The following is a 20,206-nucleotide window of genomic DNA, read 5'->3' as shown; positions in this document are numbered from 1 at the left end:
GCAGAAATCTACAGGCACGATGGCTGTCACTGCACTAGGATTCACAGAACAGCAACCCACAGACAAGGGCCCCAAGGGGTGGCGCCCACTCTCCCTGCAGCACCCAAGGCATGGCAGCTTCCAGAAGGCACCAGGCAGCCCTTGCCCCCAAAGTCCTGAACTCCGTTGCCCTACATGTGGATGGAAGTCAGATGACCAGATGATAGATAAATAGGTGTTGACAGATACTTATATACAGACATAGATGATTGGTAGATAGATGAAAGGTAACCACACATGCACACACACCTACATACATTAAAGAATGAGACGACCTGAGCCTTCGCCCCCACCTCTGTTCCTGGCAGCCGCTCAGCAATGTCCTGTGCCAGTCTAGACTGAGGTGACATGCATCGGTTTACAATCAGACACATGATCATACATGCATGTACATCTGTCAATAAAGAGTGAACTCCTTGAAGGCAGGCCCTTGATGGCTCCCAGTACTGCCCACTTCACTGGAGCACAGGAAGAAATGCCCACTGCCAGCACCAGCCAGGTGGTGAGGCCCCAGCCCCCATCAGGTGAGCAGGGAGGTGGCCCAGCCCAGCTCAGCATGGAGGAGCTGGGAAGGGGGCTGATGTCCCTGCATTGGGGTCAGGTCAAGGAGTGTCTCGGGGGAGCAGGGCCAGTGCCCAGGCCCTCAGATGGACTGTCTGCACCTTGGGGAGCAGCCAGGGGGCTAGTGTGGCCACAACAGGTGCACCAGGGGAGGAGCAGCAGGAGGGTTCCCTGGGGTGAAGTCCAGGGGCCCCCAGGAGGCTAGCAGGAAAGCCAGGCCTGCCTTCCATTCTCTGCCAGCCTGCCATCCACCCCTCAGCAGCCAGCCATACCCCTGCGTCTGTCTGACCGTGCACATACACACCCCCAGGTCCACCACCGCCATCTCATAAGAGGCCACAGGTGACGAAGGTCAGGGAGCTGACCCATGGGAGTCAGCCAGCTGGTTCCCAGCAGGCATCCTGGGAAGCAGGCATGGCCATCCTCATCCCACAGCCTGGAAGAGGGGCATTCAGAGAGACTGAACCATGCCTAGAGCCCAGAGCCGAGATGTGACAGCCGTTTCTGACACCAAAACTCTGTACTTTTTCCATCCCTGGCCCCAGCAGTCCCCAGCCCACCCCGCCTAGCCCAGTCCTGGGCCAGACTCAAGTCAGTGAGACTTGGGGGGCTCTCTTGGGGGAGCTGGTCAAGCCCTCAACCAGAGAAAGAAACTGTGACCAAGTCACTTCCAGGCCGGCTTCTGGTGATGTGATGTGCACTGAGATCCCCCAGCCGGGGAAAAGCTTCAATCAGGGGTGAAATGTGGAACCAGACATATGACATGCCAGTGACCAGAGCCTGGATCCACAGGGATAGAAGCCTCTTGGCTTCCCAGGAAGCCCTGCCATGCAGCTGATGACCAAAGGCTCATCCCACTGCCCCCAGAAGGGGCTGAAGCTCCCCAAACACCCGGCTTGTCAGGAAGGTGACATGGGGTATGATGTCTCTGGACATCTTTACTCAAAAAAAAGAGGATACCGGCTCTCAGGGTTCAAAACCCAAACACCCCTTTAAACACCCCTACACATTTCATGGCTTAAGAACGATGGAGAACCTAGCTTACAAAAATTCACTGAAGAAGGTCCCTTGCCACAAGAGACCCTGCACTCTGACCTTGTTTTTACAGATCAGTACTAAACACCTAGTTAGCTTCATTTTTAGGACAACAAAAATAAATGTACCCAAGTGGTTTAAACAGACTTATCTAAAACAAGAGCAGAATGAAAAGCAATGGCCATGTCCACTTCACCAAGGTCGAAACATATGGGATCAAAAACACCGAGGGCTTATTTAGGACAACACTGGCCATCAGAGAGTCAAGTGGTGAAGCACCCACTTTAGATGACTCAGAAACTGCTCACAGTACAGCTCGGATCCACAGGGTGCTACCACGCTAGCTGGCTGAAGGGGCCTCAGCATGCGTGCCTACCCAGGTACTGACTACAGGCAACGTGTTCACCTCAATCCTCTCTTCCAGAATTCCCCCACAGTCACCCTGACCAAGGCATTCCATGAGCATCTCTGTCCCCCAAGGACAGGAGCCCTGAGCAGAGGTGCTCCGCCCCTGGCAGACTGCTGCCCACCACCGGGGAAATGGCCACAACTCTAGCTAGACTCTCCCCAAGGCTCCCGCTCACAGGGGAAGGGTGGCACCAGGATCCCTGGGCTACAGGCACGCAAGGCTGCAGCTCTGCCTCCCACCCCGCCCCCACCCCCGCCATCTGGCTTCTGTGTGAAGAGCATAGAAACACCCTTGGTGGATGCCTACCAAGAATCTCCACAAGGCCTGAAAACGGAGTGGGGACACCCGCCTTCCCAGAGTCACCAGGCCGTGTGCTGCTCCCAGCAATGCTGGCCAGCCCTGACACCTGCAGTGTGAAAACATTTCTGTAAAAAGGACACAGGGCTGGCTGTGTCACTGGAGCAGGATTCCCAGGGAAGCGGGGCTACCCAGGGCCTGGCAACAGGGCACAGAGACAGCAGCCATTCCGTGGACTCAGGAAGAGGCACCCCTGAACAGACTGGCTGAAATGCCTCTGCACATTTCGTTTTAGTTTTTCCAGGCAAACGGAGAAAAAATGAATTTAAAACCTTTTTCAAAGGCACCAACCAGCCACGTTCAGTTCACAGACCTACACTGATTTTCATTCATTCAGTCTCCTGCTGCCTGGCAGGTGCAGAGATCAAGTGAACACGCTCCAGACTTGTAATTCCTGGGTTTGAACCCAGCTCCTCTGCTTGCCCAGCTGTCTGACCTTGGGAACTTACTCAGCCTCCTGGTGACTTAGTTCCCTAACCTGGAAAGTGAAGGTGTTGGCAGGATTAAATAAATCAACACGTGTGCAGGGCTAAGAACAATACACAGCACGCAGCCGTAATGAGCTCTAGATAAACATCAGCTACACATTCAATTCTTGTATTTGGGTGCCAGGCAGGGATTAGCCCCTGAAGTGCAGTTTCCCCTCAAGTCCACACTAGGCACAGTGACCAGCTGGGACCACAGCTCTGCACAGCAGAGGGACAGACCCATGGAGGCAAGAGGTCTTCCCAGAGTCGGACAGCCAGCACATCTTTCCTTCCAGAACACGACACCAGAAACAAACTTACAATCAGGCTGCCCACCTTGAACTTTTTTCTAATACTCTTACACCTGAGAAGCAACTACCGTGAACCACCAGAAAAAAAAAAAACACTCACTGACGTTGGGATCCTAAAGTCACATCATTTGTCCCAGTGCTCAACTATGAGAAGTAAGGTTTTGCTCAGATTGAGATGATATCTGTGGTTGTTTGTTACCAAATATGCAGAATTCTGAACCTTGTGAGCAGCTCTGAGCCATATGGGAGGAGGAGGCAGAGGGAGGAGGCCAGCGGGGAAGGGGAGGGGGCCAGCGTCCTGGGCAGTGAGGACACGCTTTCCCGAGCCACCCTGCCCCTGTGGTCTCCTAAGGGGCTGGCCGGACAGAGGTCCCAGCAGGCAGCAGGAGACAGTGTCCAGGAAGGCACTACAGGAAACTCCGGGCCGGAGCTGCAGAGCAGGCCCTGAGCAAGCACAAGGGGGGGCGCAGAGACCGCAGTGCCAGCCCCGCCACCCCTGCCTTACCGTGCTGGGAGGGGCCGCGGCAGCTTCTCTTTCCACAGGCAGCTCCCTCCCACCCCACCACCCTGCTCCTCTCCTGCTTGAGGCCAGCGCCCTGCTCCCTGCCACTGGCCTGGTGCGGGTGGCAGGATCCGGTCAGCAGGTGGCTGAGTGCCCGCCCAAGAGCCTGGGGAAGTCTGGAGGGTGTGGGCCCGGAGGCGTGCCCAGCCTGGGTGCTGCACCAGACAGGCCCAGCGGGAAGGAGTGGGGGCTGAGCCAATTGTGACCTCCGGCCCCAGACTCTCCCTCAGGGGTGCAGCAAGGGTGCACACAGGGGGCTCTCCTGGCCCCCAAAGCTCTCCCAGGAGAGAAACCTACTGCAGTTTCCCAGGTACTCAGCCCTGTGCCCAGAGCTAACAGATGCGTTCTTAATTCATACAAAACCAAGAAACAAACATAAAAACAAGGTTAAAGCATGCAGTTGGGCCAGAGAAAAGCGGGCCACCCCAAAACCTCTGCCTGCACCTTGGGCTCCAAGTTCCCCGGAGGCCAAAACAGAAATGGTGGCTGGACTCATGTCAGACTATGGGAACAGCAGCTTTACAGGCACCTAACCCTGTGAGGCTGAATTTAATCCAGTCATGTGAGCTACGAGACAAAGGGCTGGCAGCAGGGTCCCCATCACCACTGTCAGACCAGCCCCTCTGTCTACACTGGAGGCTGTTGGAGGACTTCACTGCCAAATGGTCAACCATGTCCCTTAAACTGAGAGGGCTATTCACAAGAGCTCATTTTATAATTGCACCTTACACACAGGTACGGTTTTATTTCTATCAATTACTTCCTAATAAGAACACTGCTTCCTGCACAGAGGACCCACCAGGAGGGCATGGGGGGCCACTGGGTCCACAACCCCATCCCTGGCCCTGCTCTGGAGGGGACCCCATGGGTCTCCTTCCAGGCTGATGGGAAGGAAGACCCCAAGCCCACAGTTGGGGGGGCTTTGCCTGGGGCAGGCTCAGCCCCCGCAAGATGGCAGGGGTGACCTGAGTGAGCTGGGGGAAAGGGGCTATGGGACCACCTGCCCCTTTTCTGTCATGGCAGCAGACCTGGAGACAAACAGGCTTTCCAGTCCTCTGAGCGTGGGCGCCCACCTGTGCATGGGTTGGTAACAGTGCCCCCATCGCAGGATCACTACAGCCCTGGGGAAGTTGGACACCCACCTGGTCTACGGCACGTGGTGGCGGCTCAAAGCCCATCATGGCCCCTGAAGAGAGAGAAGACCCAAGCGAGGCTCCTGGGTGTTACCAGTGAGGGACGGATGGGGAGGGGCCTGCAGTCTGGGGTGCAGACAGAGCAAAAGGACAGGCTATTTACTCCTTATTTTGTGGTGACAGAGGTCACACCAAGCCCTGGGACCCAGGTCTCTCAAAGCGCCATCAAATTCCTGGTGCTCTTCACTGCGTGGGGCCAGCCAGAATGTGAACAACGCTGGAAGGAGCCGCCTGCTCTCTAGGAGGCAAGAATCTTTGTGACTGTGCCCGGGGTGATGTCACTCTTCCCAGGGGGTCAAAAGCTCTTCGGGAGAAAGGGCGTCAGCAGCAGAATCTGAGTCTACTCTGGGATACCCAGAGAACCAGGGTCCTGTCCTGCAGGCCCATCTTGTCCCAGCACCCAGGCCTCCCCCAGAGCCTGACCCAGTGAAACCCGAGGGGACAGCAAAGCCACCCCAGTGTGTCAGAGACCCTCAGATGCCAACACAGACCCACAGGACACAATGTACAGAACATAGCCACACGACATAAACCACAGGACATAACCCCATTCCCGCAACTGCATGTTCTCTGTTAACACACTGCTCAATGTTTAACAGACTCTTTGGGAAAGAAACTGAGAAAAAAAGAAAATGAAAATACCATGATTTGTTTAATCATTAGATCACTGGTTTATTATAAAAGGACATAACTCAGGAAAAGCCAGACGGAGGAGAAGCAGAGGGCCAGGTGTGGGGAGGGGTGGAGCTGCCCTGCCCTCTCCAGGTGCCACTGTCCCCCAATTTCCACCAGGTCACCAACCTGGAAGCACTCCAAACCTTGTCTTTTGGGGTTTTTATGAAGCTTCATTACAGGGCATGACTGATTAAACTCACTGGCTGGTTGGCGACTGACTGAGTCTCTCCCTTCCCCAGAGGTCGAGGTGTTGATTCCCTTGGCCACCAGCCCCTTCCTTGGGTGCTTTCCACAAGCCACCTCATTAACACAACAAAAGATACTTTAAGGCTCCTGTCGCAGGAAATTCAGAGTTTTATCTCTGTGCTAGAATGTTGAGAAAGACTAAATATATGTTTTTTTACTACAAATCACAACATCACACTCCCTAAATTAACTTCTTTACCACTGCCAAAAACCAAGCTTTCAAAAACCCCTCACCATCATGCTTTCCAGCCACTCAAGAACAGGCTCCATCCTTCCACGGAACACCAAACTAGCCCCATCGCCAAAGTGTAACAGCACCCCCAACAACCACCTGAAAGGGCACCTCAACATTCCTGCCATGGTCCTGCCCCTCGTTCCAGGTTGCAGCTGGAGAGGCTGGGCTCACAAGCCAGCTCTGTCTGTGCGGGCAGGACTCTCACGGGGAATCGGGAGCCCAGGAAACTCCTGTCCCCGTCCACAGAAATGGGCAACGAGATCCCCCAGGCTGCCCGAGCCATGCCCTATCCATGCCCCCGGCAGTCCATGAACAGAGAAGCTTGTCCTGGAAACGTCCTGTTGGTTTTTCCAACTAGCACTTGCTTTGCTCTGAGGACACTTGGTTTCTCAGTTACCCTGACAACAAAGATTCGAGCAGAAGATTTAGAGAAGATGAGCAGTACTAGGCCCAGAGGACCCTAATAAACATCAGGAAGTAAGTTTTCTTGGACAAACGCTATCCACAAGATGAGTCTCATCCCCAGATCATGTCACCTCCTGCGTGTACGACGTGAAGCACCAGACGGATTCACAGTGTGGGCTTAATACCTCACTGGAACGGCCTTCCCTTCTTTCTACAGGGGATAAAGCCCCAGCACCTGCCTGACCTGTCTGAGGTCACCTGGCTGACCAGTGGAGGCAACGGCTGCCCAAGGGCAGTGCCTGGGCTCAGTGCCCCTCCCCGAGGGCCCCAGCTGTGCTGAGTGAGGATTGGCTGGTCACCTGGGTATCTGCCAGAGGACAGCTAAGCACTTGGCACCCGCTTCACTTAAAAGGGTGACAGGGTAATGTTGCAGAGGTGTCTTCTAAATTCTGGGGCTTCAGTCTGGGCATGAAGCATAGGCCAATGACTGGAGTCAGAACGGCAACACCTCTTCGATGTGCCAATCATTTTTCTTCCTTTCTACGCTCAAGGAGGTCAAATATCCAGTAAAAATTGGAGGTGAAAGTATTGATGAAATAAAGTACATAGTCTGTCTGCCCTAAGATGAGTTGTGGGGGTGGTGGGGCAGCCCCGAAAGCCTCCTGGAGGAGGAACAGCTGGTCTACCCTGCCCTTCCTTCAGGTCCACACCAGCTGGGGCTGGACCCTGAGCTGGGCACAGAGCCCTTCTGCAGAGCCCAACCAGCCCACCCAGCTGCATACCAGTCCCACCACCTCACTGGCAGGCCAGCTCCAAGAACCTGCTGGTGTCTTTTAAAAAACAACAAGAATTCTCTCTCTTATGATAAAAGCAAGTTACTTTACTGTAGAAAACTGGGAAAGCAGAGACCCACAGAAAGAATATGGGTGTCTTCCCTCCACACACCCCTCCCCACACCCAAGGCAACTTCTGTTAGCAGCATGGGATGGGTACTTGCTGACGTCATTCTATGTGCTCACTTAAAAACAGAACAGCATGGTGTGTCCGTATCATCAGACGTTCTTCCGCAAAGCAATTTTAACAGCTGTGTCTAAGCACAAGGTAATTTCTCCTGTACCCGAATGTTATTTGGGCTCCCATTTTCTACTCTCATAAGCGATATTGTGATGAACATTCTATAGTTTAAAATTTTCAGCATCTGTAAGGTTGGTCACCTCAGGATAAACACCACAAGTGTCACTTGCTTTGGGATTCTTGTCACAAGACCTTCCTACAGCCCGTCTCCCATCTCCCCAGAAAGAAGAATCCTGAAACTTCCAGGCCCAGACCGGTCCGTGCTCCAGAGTGGAGTGAAGGTCTGAAAGGAGAAGAGCACATGGAATCTATTCTGTTTTAGTCTGTTTGATCCCCTTTACCAAAGTGGAATTGCCCTAGCAAAGTTACAGAGGGTTTTGAGGTTCTGGGACCCCAAGGCCCCCCCAGAAGGGCAGCCGGTCTTCTCTGCATGAAAAAGGCCTGGGGAGAAACAGCGCTGTAGGTGAAAATGGTGAACAATGCTCTGATGGAAAGTAAAATATTTGAGGAGGGAAGCAGCAGCGGGAAGGAAACAGATCATCAAGCACCTGTGGCAATCCCCGTCAGGTGAGCCCCAGGTGTGCAGACTCCCCGGAGGACCTCCTCTTCCCCAGACACTGCAGCAGGTCTTAAGCACGTAATCTGGACATTGTGCAACTGACAGATGAGATCATACAACCTGCAGATCCCGCCATGAGAAAGTTAATTTACTGAATAAGTAACTACAATGGCTATTTTTTCTCAACACTCACTATGTGTACAGACCCACTATAAAGCTTACAAGGTGAAAAAACACAAAAGAGCACATCTCCCAGATTTGAGAGGTTTACAGTGAGAGAAGGAAATAAATACAGGACTGTGAATGTGGAATTAAACGTTAGGTGGCAAAGGATACACCCTAGAAAAGAGACACAAGCTGGAGGACATGAGAGGCGAGCCTTGGCTGGAGCAGTGGTGAGAGCCATGGTAAAGCTTGGGCTCTTGCTGCTGGCTGACTGGGCTGAAACCTCCAAGAACCAAATCCATGAGGTCACACCAATGCTGCCCTCCAGGCCTCCCGCCAATCATGACTCAGTTAGTCCCTCCATTCGTCCTGGCAGACGCCGGCTGCCAGCATTGCTCGCTCTCTGGACCCTGACGGCCAGCCCACTACATCAGTCTGCGTCCTTGTCACTGCAGAAGGTTCTCAAGAGCCCACTGGGCCTGGTCCAAACCTGTCTATGCCAGTGGCTACCACCGCTGCAGAGCTTAATGAAATAATGTACAAACCAACGAAATGCGAGCCTCAGGAGAGAAGGCCACTGTTGCTGTGAACACTGACGTCCCTGTCTTGGGAAAGGACGTCCCTGGCTTGGAAAAAGGATGTTCCTGGCTCAAGAAAGCCATGGTCACGAGAGCCCTTGACTTATTTGGGGTCTGTAAGCCAGCTGTAGGACATGGGGGCAAATCCAGGGAGTGATGTGGTCAAATTACCTCACAAGTTCCTTTAAGTTTGCATAAGACTGAGGAAGCCCACATGGGGAATTTTAGAGGATTCACTGTGGGCATGCATTATGCAAAAACAGGATGGGGAACCCCAGCCCCGGGACTGAACTCAAGACAGTTGGGTTGGGACATCAAAGGCAGATAGTGACTGTTGTATGTTTCAGAGGCAATTAAATGCTGAAGTGAATAACGTTCAGGATTCTGCAAGTTAACTGACCTTAATTTAATAATCACCTATAAATTCTGAGCATTTTAAAGTAAAGGTTGGACTCAATGTGAAGCAAATAGATGGCAGATGATATGCGTGCAACACTCACCCCATGACCGTGTTGTCACGTGGAGAATAGTAACAGTCATGGAGGATCGCACCCCATACTGCCTCCAGCCCAGACACACTGCCAAGGGAATTCCTTGCGCTCTCTGGGGCCCCTTACAGCAGCCGCCAACCTGGGACCCCTTCCCATACTGGCTTTGCCAAAGGGGAGCTGAGGACCAGGTTTTTGGCATGGTGAGGCCATGTGCCCAGCCCACCCCGTAAGAGGGGCAGAGCTGGGGCCCAGACTCCGAGCTGTACTCTACCACGGTCCCCCAATACCTGGACGGCATGGAAAGGGATCTGGAGACCCATCTGAGACTCTCTCATTCAGCATATCTGGGCTGGAGCCAGAGAATTTGGGTTTCTGAACTCCCAGGTTTACACAATGCTGCTGGCTCAGGACCACACTTGGAGAACCACTGACCGGAATGGAACCACTGGTGCTTGATTTGTACTAAAAACCTTGTTACCACATGCAAGGATGGCTTCATTAAAGCCTCCCTTGCTGTCACTCTAACTCATAACCTCATCTCCTGATCCCCTTAGGGATACTGAAGGTGTACTATCAGCTCTACTTGAACAGCCTCAAGGACAAGGAGCTCACTACCTCATACTAGTCCAAGTCCATTTTTAACTCTTAATTTTCCAAAGCTCATTATTCCACTGAGTTGAAATCTGCACTCACTCCATGTCTGCTCTTGGCCCCATTTCTTCCACACAAGCAAATCATATTAAAGATAATCCCTCTGGGGAGGGAGGTTTAAGATTTTCCCAAGGAAAAGAATAAGATGCACTTGGCTAGTCTGAAATGATCCTTTATGTAGAATGATTGTTTTTAAAAAGGCTTTTATGTTTATAAAAAGGCATATGAAAGCAACCTAAATGTCCATTGATAGATGAATGGATAAAGAAGATGTGGTATATAAATTCAATGGAATATTACTCAGCCATATAAAAGAATGAAGACTTGCCATCACAACACTTTGGGTAGACCTAGAGGACATTACTCTAAGTGAAATCAGTCAAACAGAGAAAGACAAATATCCTATGATGTCATTTATATATAGAATCAAAAAAACCAAATAGGCTCATAAGCACAGAAAACAGACTGGTGGTTGCCACAGGGGGTTGGGGGGTGGGAGATAGGTGAAACAGGTGAAGGGGGAACAAATTAGTGAGAATGTCTGATATCTTGATCTGGGTGATGGTTACATGAAGGTGTACAAATGTCAAAATCCATCAAGCTGTACACTAAGATTTGTACATTTCATTATATGTATCGCAACATAAAAGAGAATGTTAAAACATCTTCAGAAGAATAAAAATAAAGAGGCTTTATGAAGCAAACGCTACGATTTTAGGAAACAATGTTTCCATCCTGTGCCATGTACTGACTAACTCAGCGGGTTGTCAGTGAAACACTTCATCAGGCAGACACAATGTCTTTCCAGATGTCAAGGTGGGGAATGCCTCAGTGACGAATCATGGGCAAGCCTCCAGCCTTTAGGTAATGTAAGATGACCATGTAGGATGGAAATACTGGAGTGTGATTCACAGAACAATGGAAAACAGCTACTGGCCACTTGGCCTCGGTCAGCAGCCAGCCCTGAGCTCTGTGCTCACACATCACCGCATCCCGCCCAACACCCCAGCAGGTGGAGACCAGGGTCCTGAGCTCCGGTGCCACCAGTGCCCAGTTTCCGGTCATCCCCAAACAAAGTTCACCCGCCTGCCCACTCCTCCCTGGGCCACTGTAAGGATGGCCCAGACATCATGCCACCTTCATCTGTGACACTTTGGCACATACCTTTGAAAGACAAAAACTTGACACAAATACAACAAAACACTAGCATCCTTAGCAATAATTCCTTAAGATCACAACCTTAAGATCTAATCCATGTGCAAATTCCCCTGCTTTGCAAGTTTTGCTTTAACTTTGTGTTTTTACAGTCTGATGGTTAGATTCAGGATCCCAAGTTTTACCATGTTTATTCACCATGTGTGTTTGGTTCCTTAACAATGCAAGATCTTCCTCTTCTTGCAACTCATTGAAAACGATGTTTTCTCACCCAGCATTTCCCCATTCTGGATCTGCTGACCCCTGGAATTATATTAGACGGCTCTGGCCCTGTATTTCCCGTAAACTGTGGGTGGGTCTCAGCTTGGTGTTGATTCCAGTTTCACTTCTGGCAGGGACTCAGCTGAGGGGCAGCCCATCCTTCCCGTGGGGGCCACGTACCCGGCCAACTTCCTGTGAAGAGGCGCCTGACCCCACCAGCTTCCTTTGTGACAGGGGGTTACACAGGGTCGCACCCTGGTGACTCCATCTGAAACATGACATGTTCTAACTCCATCACTTCCTCAGCATTTGCTGGCCAGAATTCCTCATTAAGTAAAGTGTTCCCTCTCCATCCCTTTTTAACCCCGAGGTACAGCTCACATAAGAAAAGCAGGTTACATCTGATTGTTTCTATTTGCCAGTTTTCAAGCATTGGTTCTTTAGCATCCTTCTGAGCAAAGGAACAAAGTTTTGATGTTTTCTTAAAGAACTTTTTAAAGTCTGTTGTATAGATGAGAAAATGACATCTCAGCCCAAAGCAGCTGACAGCTGTTCAGATGGGTTTCAGGACAAATGGGCACTGGGAAGCCCAGTCTTCCGCCCCCGGCCAGTCCACACACCCAGTCCACTCTGGAGGCTGGGCCACCTTGCTCCCCTGCCCCTCAGCACCCAGGCAAGGGCCAGCGTAGGGAACGCTCCCGGTCCATCCTGTGTCACCGCTCTGGCGAAGACACACAAGTGAAGTGGGGAAGCCCTTTCACCAGAATGAAGGGGGCTCAGGCTGACATTCACTGGGTTTTCCTTGTTCTTCCTGTAGCCTCCGATCATGACTGTTCCCAGTAGGGACAAAACTTCCTTTCCTTTTTTGCAGAATGGTTTCCTAACACTCTGAAGACCAGACACGTAAACAAGGCAGTTAAAAATGCACCAAGACAAGAGAAAGTGACAATAGCTGTGAGGACACCCACTGCTATGGCTTCTGGTTTAGAAGATGGGAGACAACCTGAGGCCTGGCAGGCTCCCACCCACATACAGGCCTTCAATCAAAGGGGTCCTCGCAGAAACCACAAAGGCTCCTGGTTGACCTCAGGGGAGAACTCGCCCCAGGCCTGTATCTCTCTAAACAGACACTGAGCTAAACCTGGATGGCACAGCGATGCCAGCCAGCCCAACACCCACACTGACAGAAAGGGAGCAAGACTGTGCCCCAGACCACGCAGAGCCTGGGGCTCTGAGGCCAGAATCCAGGCCCCACCTGCCAGCCACGCTCACTGCCCCCTGTGCCCTCACTCCTGACAGAGACTTGCGTTTCTCCAGGTGGAGTGGGGTGGGGTGGGGTGGGGTGCATTACTTTAGGGAGTACCCCTCCCATAGGTAAAAATGCCCTCAGTGATTTAAGTGCCGTGCAGCGTGACGCCTTTCCTGATGCCAACTCTGTCCCCACCAGGAACATTCAAAAATAAACAGTCAATTCCCCTCCAACAGCTACTGCTACTTCCAGCCCCAATACATGGAACCACTGCCTTCAAGGGTCGCTCCACACTTAATACCTGCGATCGCTATAGAATCTGTGCCCTGAGACAAGAGCAGCCTCCACCGCAGCGTCCCTACCCACGACAGGCTTCCGGCCATGGTGGGCCGGGGACAAGGGCAGCTGGAGACCAGAGCCACCCCAGCCCACGACGCAGTGAGTGACCAGGGCGGGGGGTGGGGACACTCAGAGCCCAGTGCACCACACACCTGGCTGTGGAGGTGCCAGGGGACACTGGCTTTGGCACAGGGACGGGGCCACCACGACTGGTGTGTCCAGCCGGTAGTGGGTGTTAATCATTAGCCAGGCAGGCTGCTGCTCCCCAAGGGAAGGAGGCCTTCTCCCAGTCCTGCCACCTGCAGGCCTGCCACCACGGTCCACCTGCCAAGGGGCCACTTGCAGCGTGAGAATATGCCTGTGGGGTTTTTTCCTTAGGTTGTGGATGGGTGTCCCTGTTTTTCAGAAGGTAGGTGAACGTGGACTTACGGTCAGCTCCTGACTGCTAATGTGCCCTTCCCACCAAGTACCCCTCAACCCAGCTGCCTCCCAGAAATCAATTCCTTCCCAGAAATCCAGTCCACTTCACCCCAGCAATGTTGAAGAAGCAAAGGCCTAGATGTTATTTTAAGTGTGGGAGGCAATGGTGAAATCAAAGCAAAGCGGTGACCAAAGTTTGGCCTGTGGTTACAAAGGGGTGGGGCCAGTGCCTCCCATTTCCTGGGAAATCAGCACCCATGTGGAGACAGCCCCAGGTGGCATGTAGGGGAGGCTGGGGGCAAAGAGAGTGCCCCCTTCCCGAAAACTGGCTGGGCTCTTGACAGTCCGGCCTGGGTCCTGCTCATTTCTAGATGCAGTGGAAGGGGGTCCTTCCGGCCCCACCCTGGGCTCATGCAGCCTTCATGCCACAGTGAGAAGGGTGAGTCTCCATGCAGATGGTGCCACTAGTGCCAGTCTCACACCTGTCCCCCTATCTAGTTCTACAATCTTGGGTGTGTCCCAGCCCCTGAGATCTGACATGCACACCCTGCCTCCCTCGTCCTAACTGAGCCTCAGTTTCCCTGACTCCAACCACTCCATCTGTCCCTTTAAACAGGGGAACTCAGTGGGGCTCCTCTGACGTCACATAGCTGTGTGGACAGGTGAACTGGAGCAAGCTCCTAAATCACTTAGTTTCACAGTGAGAGTCTGGAAGTGCAACATCATGTGTATTTTTATTCCTGGGTCCCACTCGGCTTTTACCAAAACCATAGATGTTAAGTTTGGTTCTTCTGACCAAGTGGAAGACTCAGACTTAGATCCAAGGGGATTCTTGAGACTTCTCTGTTTCCTAAAGACTTCCTCATTTCCAGGGAGATTGCAAGTCTCTGTTGGCCTAAAACAAATTAATGTCACCGTGATTCTGGTCAAATATGTCCATATGAGATATACAGCCTCTGACAGGGCAGCTGTGGGTCCAGACACATCTGTACATGTGTACACATGTTTGTGATTTTCCGAATCAGAGTTTATCGCTCAGCTATGACCCCACTGTGGGAAGCAGATCCCTGTCTGGCTTTAGAAGTCTCCTACATGGTGCGAACGATCTACAAGCAAAAATAACCAGCAGCCAATCAGATACATGCACTTACAAAGAGAACCAGAAATCCATTCAGAGACCGCCGGGGACTCTTCCTATACAAAGCCCCTACCCAACGGTTGACAGATAAAGCTTGAAATCAGTTGTTGCTACCTAATTTTGCAATCAAAAGAAGAGACTGTCATTAAAGTAGATTCACTTTACCCATCTCAACCTTGCCTTTATCCAATTTAGTGGGCATTCTTTCTGAAATACCTGACACCTTTGAGGGATCTGTCATGTACCCTTGGGGGAAATGTGACACCGACACCATTTGCTCATGGGCGTCTGTGCTGAGTCACACTGTCCTGTGCTAACCTTGTATTTCATGATCGCTTCCTCTGACTTTGTTCAAATATAGTTTGTTAGAACTCACAAAGTCACCCCCCCACACACACACACATACGTATGCATGCACAAACAGGCACACAGCACACACACACACACACACACCATGCACACACATATACACACACTCAAACCCTGCACCTGCACAAAAATACAAAAGTGTAGCTAACAGAACCCAGTTTGGAGACTCCAGTCTCAGACTGTGTAATCCGAATCCAAATGTCACCTTTGACAGAAACCACCCATTGGCTTCACTTTAATTAAACAAAGAGAAGTGAAGCCCTAAGACTTCAGTAAACAGCTGCCTCAAATTTCAGAATCTATTCTTAAACAACCTCTCCTCCAGTGTTAAGAAACCACACAGCCAAGCGAAAACAATCAGCATGTGAGCACCAGCGGCCAGGTGAGGGTTTGCACCTGAGTCCTAAGCTGAGTCTGAATGCCTCCTGCACGTGGCCACCGGAAGGCGGGGACATGCCTCTTTCAAGGACTGTGAAAAGTCCTCTCTGAAAAGAGCAAAACTTATCAGACACAGAGCAGCACGTTGTTTGCTGCCCAGGAACCCTGGCCATGTGGGTGGTTCATATGCAGTCACTTAGCCAAAGCCGTGCCTGCACCCAGGAAGGAGTTTCCGGATCGGCTGGGGCACTGATATGATCAGCCCCATGGATGGCTTCTGAAAGGCATGGAAAAACAAACAACCATGCACCAGATGTGAACAAAGCTGTGACGCCACGTTCTGACCACTGTGCAGCCTGTCATGAAAAGATCCTGCAACCAATCCGTTGTCTAGTTTGTGTGCCACATACATTCTGACCACAGGCCCTTTTCTGCAGGCTTCTTGACCTCCTCTAAGTCTCCAAATGAGGGATTACAAGAGTCAAGGTCTCAGAAGGGTCTGTACCTTCACCCTCATGTGGCAGATGGCATCCTCTGGCACTGATCAAACCAGTTCTCTGCCACCAGAAGGCAAGAGAACAATGATCAAAAACAGCAAAACAAAAGCCAGCAGAAGCTGCTGGAACCAAAGACCTTTATTGCCCTCTTGAATTCACTAAATGATAAATAAGGCTCTTTCCCATCCGTTGTGTGCTTTGTACATGCCCCTACTGAGACACCCCCATTTTACAGAAGAGGGACATGGAGCCCAGGAGTGAGACTCAGCTCACATCACACGGCTCTGCCACGGTGACAGCCTGAACAGGACCCGGACCTGCCCCTGCCCCATGCTCACATCCACCGCTGCCCCCTGCTGTGTGTACGTGTGGGCGTGCACAGTTGATGTTCACACATGTGATCATACAGTAATCGCTGGAGCCTCTGTGTGGCTCTGTGGTGAAGAACCTGGCCCTCTCTCCCATCACTACGGATCAGTTATCCAGAGACAGTGATGTATCCGCTCCATGACACCAGAGACTATGTTCCATAGGAGCCGAACAGGCTTGGCATGGACAGGAAAGCCTTGCCCTTTGAAATGCTGCCTCAACAGGCAGAGCCACAAAAGAAACAGAGGTCCTACACGCTGCCCGGAAGCACTATGCGTGACTTCCCTGTGACACACGGGGAGTGGCGTTGTGCAGCAGCCCACACTAGGCACACTCCCCACATCCCACACTTTCTCCACTGACTCCCTATTTCCCTCCTTGCTGATAAGGTGCACACCAATAACCATGATTTCTTTTTCACAGCAGCTTCCAGGAAACTCAACACTATGTGTATGTTCCATCAACTAAGTTAGCCTTTACAAAGGGAGGGCTGCCTCCCAGATATCTTTCTCAGCCCCACTGCCTGCCATATTCAGTCTGTTTATTAATCGAACGGCACACCCCACTTTTCAAGCCATTGCAATAAACAGACGAGGGACATGCTATCAGAAAACTCATCAAAAAATAGGCAAATGGCCAAGGAATTGAGCATAACAAGCACACAACTGTTTCTTCCCTGGTGTGTCTCAAACACCCAGGTGGGTGGTCACTAAGACACCCCCACTGCAGACAAACCCTTGCAGAGCATAATGCCATCAGGAGCAGGGGTGTCTCCAGCCATGGGGTGGAGTCGGGTCCTTTGGCACAGCCCATCACCAACATTGCCTCTCCGGCCAGGACTGGTCAATTATGACAAGGTGTTTCAAAACAGTCACACTCAAGCTGATGCTGCCCAGGAATCTAGGCAGGCCTGGCAGTTCACACAGGTGCAATGAGAGGAGATGAAGCTTCTGGAACCTCCCAGGACTCAGAGACACTCAGGTGACATCTGCAGCGCAGCAGAATGCCATGTTGAGGAGATGCCCCAGGCAAGGGAGCACAGAGAGAGGCCGGGTCATCAGGCCACCCGTGGAGGGGCGGCAAGGGGACGGCGCCAAACACAGCCTCAGGTGGACAAGGAGGTGGGCCACCTGTTCCCAAACGGGAAGACCAGTGAGTCACCACACATGACCACTGGCCATGCAAGAGGACGGTGTGTGAGGGAAGGGGAGCAGGGAGAGCTTGCGTGGACCCTGGCTGCATGGGCCTGGACACAGGGCACCTGACCTCCGGACCCCACGCATGAGCAAAGCCACCTTGGGGAAGGGCCAGTGGTGCCCAGCTCGCAGATATCCGAGAATGAAAGGGCACCCGGGCCCAGCAATACCACGCAGGGTCCAAAACATGGTGGCACCAGAAACCAGTAATGTCCTTTTGTGCTGCAATGACAGGATATGAGGGTTTTTTTCCTACATAAGCTATTCTTGATTTTAAAATACAGCCTATCAAACACTGAGAAGCAGTGTCAACAAACCAGCTTATCTCTAACACCACTAAGTGTGTAGCCTGGGGCAAGAAAAGCTGCCAGGGCCCGGGCTGCAACCTCTTGGGGTGGATGTGCCCTCAGGGAGTCCCTTCCTTGTGCTCAGACCCAGGTTCTCCACGTCTCAGGCAGGTGAGTGAAGGTGACCCTCTGAGCAACTGTTCTGACACAGAACAAGTGCTTTGTAAATGTAATGAAGAAATAGAGAGAAACAGGGAGGGACTCAGGTGGCCTGGCCAGACCCACACGGGCACAGGCAGTCCAAGGTCACACTTGAAATGCTGGTGTTGTATGGAGGTATGTCCACGCCAGTCCAAAACACTGGACCCACAGTGCAGGAAGGTTCTCAGCTGACACAGGGCCAGGGGAGAAAAAGCAGCTTCTGCACTTTCTGCCCAGAAAGGGGGATGCCATGTTAAGTGGAAGGCCTTCACCCAAGCTCCACAAGACCAAGCCAGACTTACCCCAGATCGCCCAGCCCAGGACGGGGAGGAGACAAGAGGACTGACCCGCCCACATCTCACCTGTCTTTTATTCCTCAGCAGCCTGGAGGCACTCAGCACCCTCCAAGTTTCAGGGAGGAAGCCACATACAGGACAGCCAACACACAGACGGGAAAAACAAGCCCTGGGTCTAGAGGCCACCAGGCTCTTGGCCAGCAGAGACACTGGGAGCAGGAAGGCAGGCAAAATCCCCACCAGAACTTTGGATTCTCAGTACAGCAAAACCAGGGCCAAGGGCATGGTGCGCAGCCAGCCTGGGAGGTACAGGACACGCCTAACAGATACTCCGGAGGAGACGGCAGGCACACTTGGCTCCTGTCCTCACAGGTGAGGCTGAGAAAGGCCACATTCACCCAGTGAGTCACCTCCGATTTGCAACAGAAGAGGGTCCTGAGTATCCTGTAGTCCCGGAAGTGCACCGAGCCAGCAGGTGTCTTGCAAGCCACTAGTAAGTCATTAGAACAAGGCTTAAACCACCATCTTCAAAGGGGAGAGAGGCAGCAGAGAAAACACCCAGAGGCACCATGACATTCGCGTTTCACTGCAGACGGGCAACTTCTATTTTACTCAACAACAAGTACTATTTGCCTTCAATCTGACAGATACATCTGTCGGGCTTCCTACTCCATCGCCATCAAATCAGCTCCCACAGGGCCGCCCTGCGACATGGGACATGGGAGCAGACTTCCATCACGAAGGAAACGGACGTGGACAATCTTCGCTCCAAAGCCACACAAACTCTGGCTCAGGGCAGTGAATCCTGGACGGTAACTGAGGAAAGGTAGTTCTCATAAAGGAGTCACAGCTCTCTCCATTTAAGGAAAGCCTGCAAACAGCCAGTGAGGTAGCCAGGGTCCCTGCAGACAGCTCTGTGAGTGAAAGCTCATGCAGAGGACGTGGATCCGAGAGCTGGACCCCGAGGAGGCACAGTGAGAAGAAACAGCAGGCTCACCCGTGCTGTGGCCCAAGGGCTTACCTGCTCCAGGTGGACTTGTGCACAGCAGGGAATCACCACCTGAAGGGAGAAGAAACAGGGTGAGCAGATGGGCTTTGGACAAGACTCAGCAAAATGATCCGCCCAGGCCCCCAGGTTGAGAGGAGAGGACCTCTGACCACTCATAGTCACACAGATTCCACACCTAAGGCAGACAAGACCAGGACTTAATAGAGTCCACGTGTCTCCTCACTTCTGTGCTCTTTCGGTCCTCTTGGAGAATTTCATGAAAACCATGGAGCCGGCCCCTGGGAGAAACGCCCCCTGCTCAGGTATACAGAGAACCAATAGACCCCCAGCTGGGAGCTGAGCTAGTGCAGCCCACCCGCCCCAACCCCAAAAGGTGGAGGACCGGGCTGGTGGGGTGGAGAGGCCCTGGCCTCCCAAGCACACCCTGGGTTTGCATTCTCTGCAAAACAGACTACCTTTTCAGAACTATCGCCACACATGGCACTGGGAACAGCCTAAACATAGCAACATCGTGCAGTTTTCTTGTTCTGGGCTCAGAGCTCAGTGCCCAGGATGGGCAGGAAACCCTTTGACTCCCTGACGTCCTCTTAAGACGCACAGGTACGTTAAGAGACACACACACCCATGTGATGAGGCCACACTACAATCAGTTATGGAGACAAGGCTGTGGGCCCCAGGGGGCCACGGACCCAGGGAAATGAAGACCCCGGCTTTCAAGCAGCCATTGGGCCTTTAATCACTCTGGGCCTCAGTTTTCTCATCTGAGAACTGGCTCATATTACTATACGAGCAGGTGGTGCTCAGAAGAACAGGGCAGGGCCTCCATGCTCAGACTATGCAACAAGGACGGCACCACCCTCTCTGCCCAGTAGAATGCCAGGCGCATGGGGGGTCAGACTTGCCTCATGAGCACCTGGAAGGCCAGGGTTGTGGCACCTGCAAGTGGCCCTCAGCTCCCCCTGTGCTGCATCCTGTCTCTCCTCCTCCCAGGCCCCTTGTACCCTCATCCTCAGAGTCTCCTGAATATGT

General features: G+C 52.3%; 1 protein-coding gene across 14 annotated transcripts in view; it reads right to left on the bottom strand.

The window, feature by feature from the left end:
- Window positions 1-20,206, bottom strand: part of TNS3 (tensin 3) — a 227,620-nt gene that overhangs the window by 132,641 nt on the left and 74,773 nt on the right. For 8 of the 14 annotated variants that reach the window (XM_057505352.1, XM_057505342.1, XM_057505344.1 and 5 more), the window contains one exon: window positions 19,190-19,228. The exons of 1 other annotated variant lie outside the window; for it this stretch is intronic. In XM_057505352.1, coding sequence (XP_057361335.1) covers window positions 19,190-19,228 — 39 coding nt within the window. Of the gene's footprint in view, window positions 1-2,041; window positions 2,135-3,684; window positions 3,846-4,814; window positions 4,928-19,189; window positions 19,229-20,206 lie in introns of those variants that run through there. 5 more of the 14 variants (XM_057505348.1, XM_057505349.1, XM_057505350.1 and 2 more) reach the window with 4 other exon arrangements.

The sequence above is a fragment of the Manis pentadactyla genome, chromosome 7 (genome assembly GCF_030020395.1).
Source record: "Manis pentadactyla isolate mManPen7 chromosome 7, mManPen7.hap1, whole genome shotgun sequence".
Lineage (NCBI taxonomy): Eukaryota > Metazoa > Chordata > Mammalia > Pholidota > Manidae > Manis > Manis pentadactyla.
Note: the sequence above shows the minus strand (reverse complement) of the source record. Positions and strands in the feature narration are given on the sequence as shown.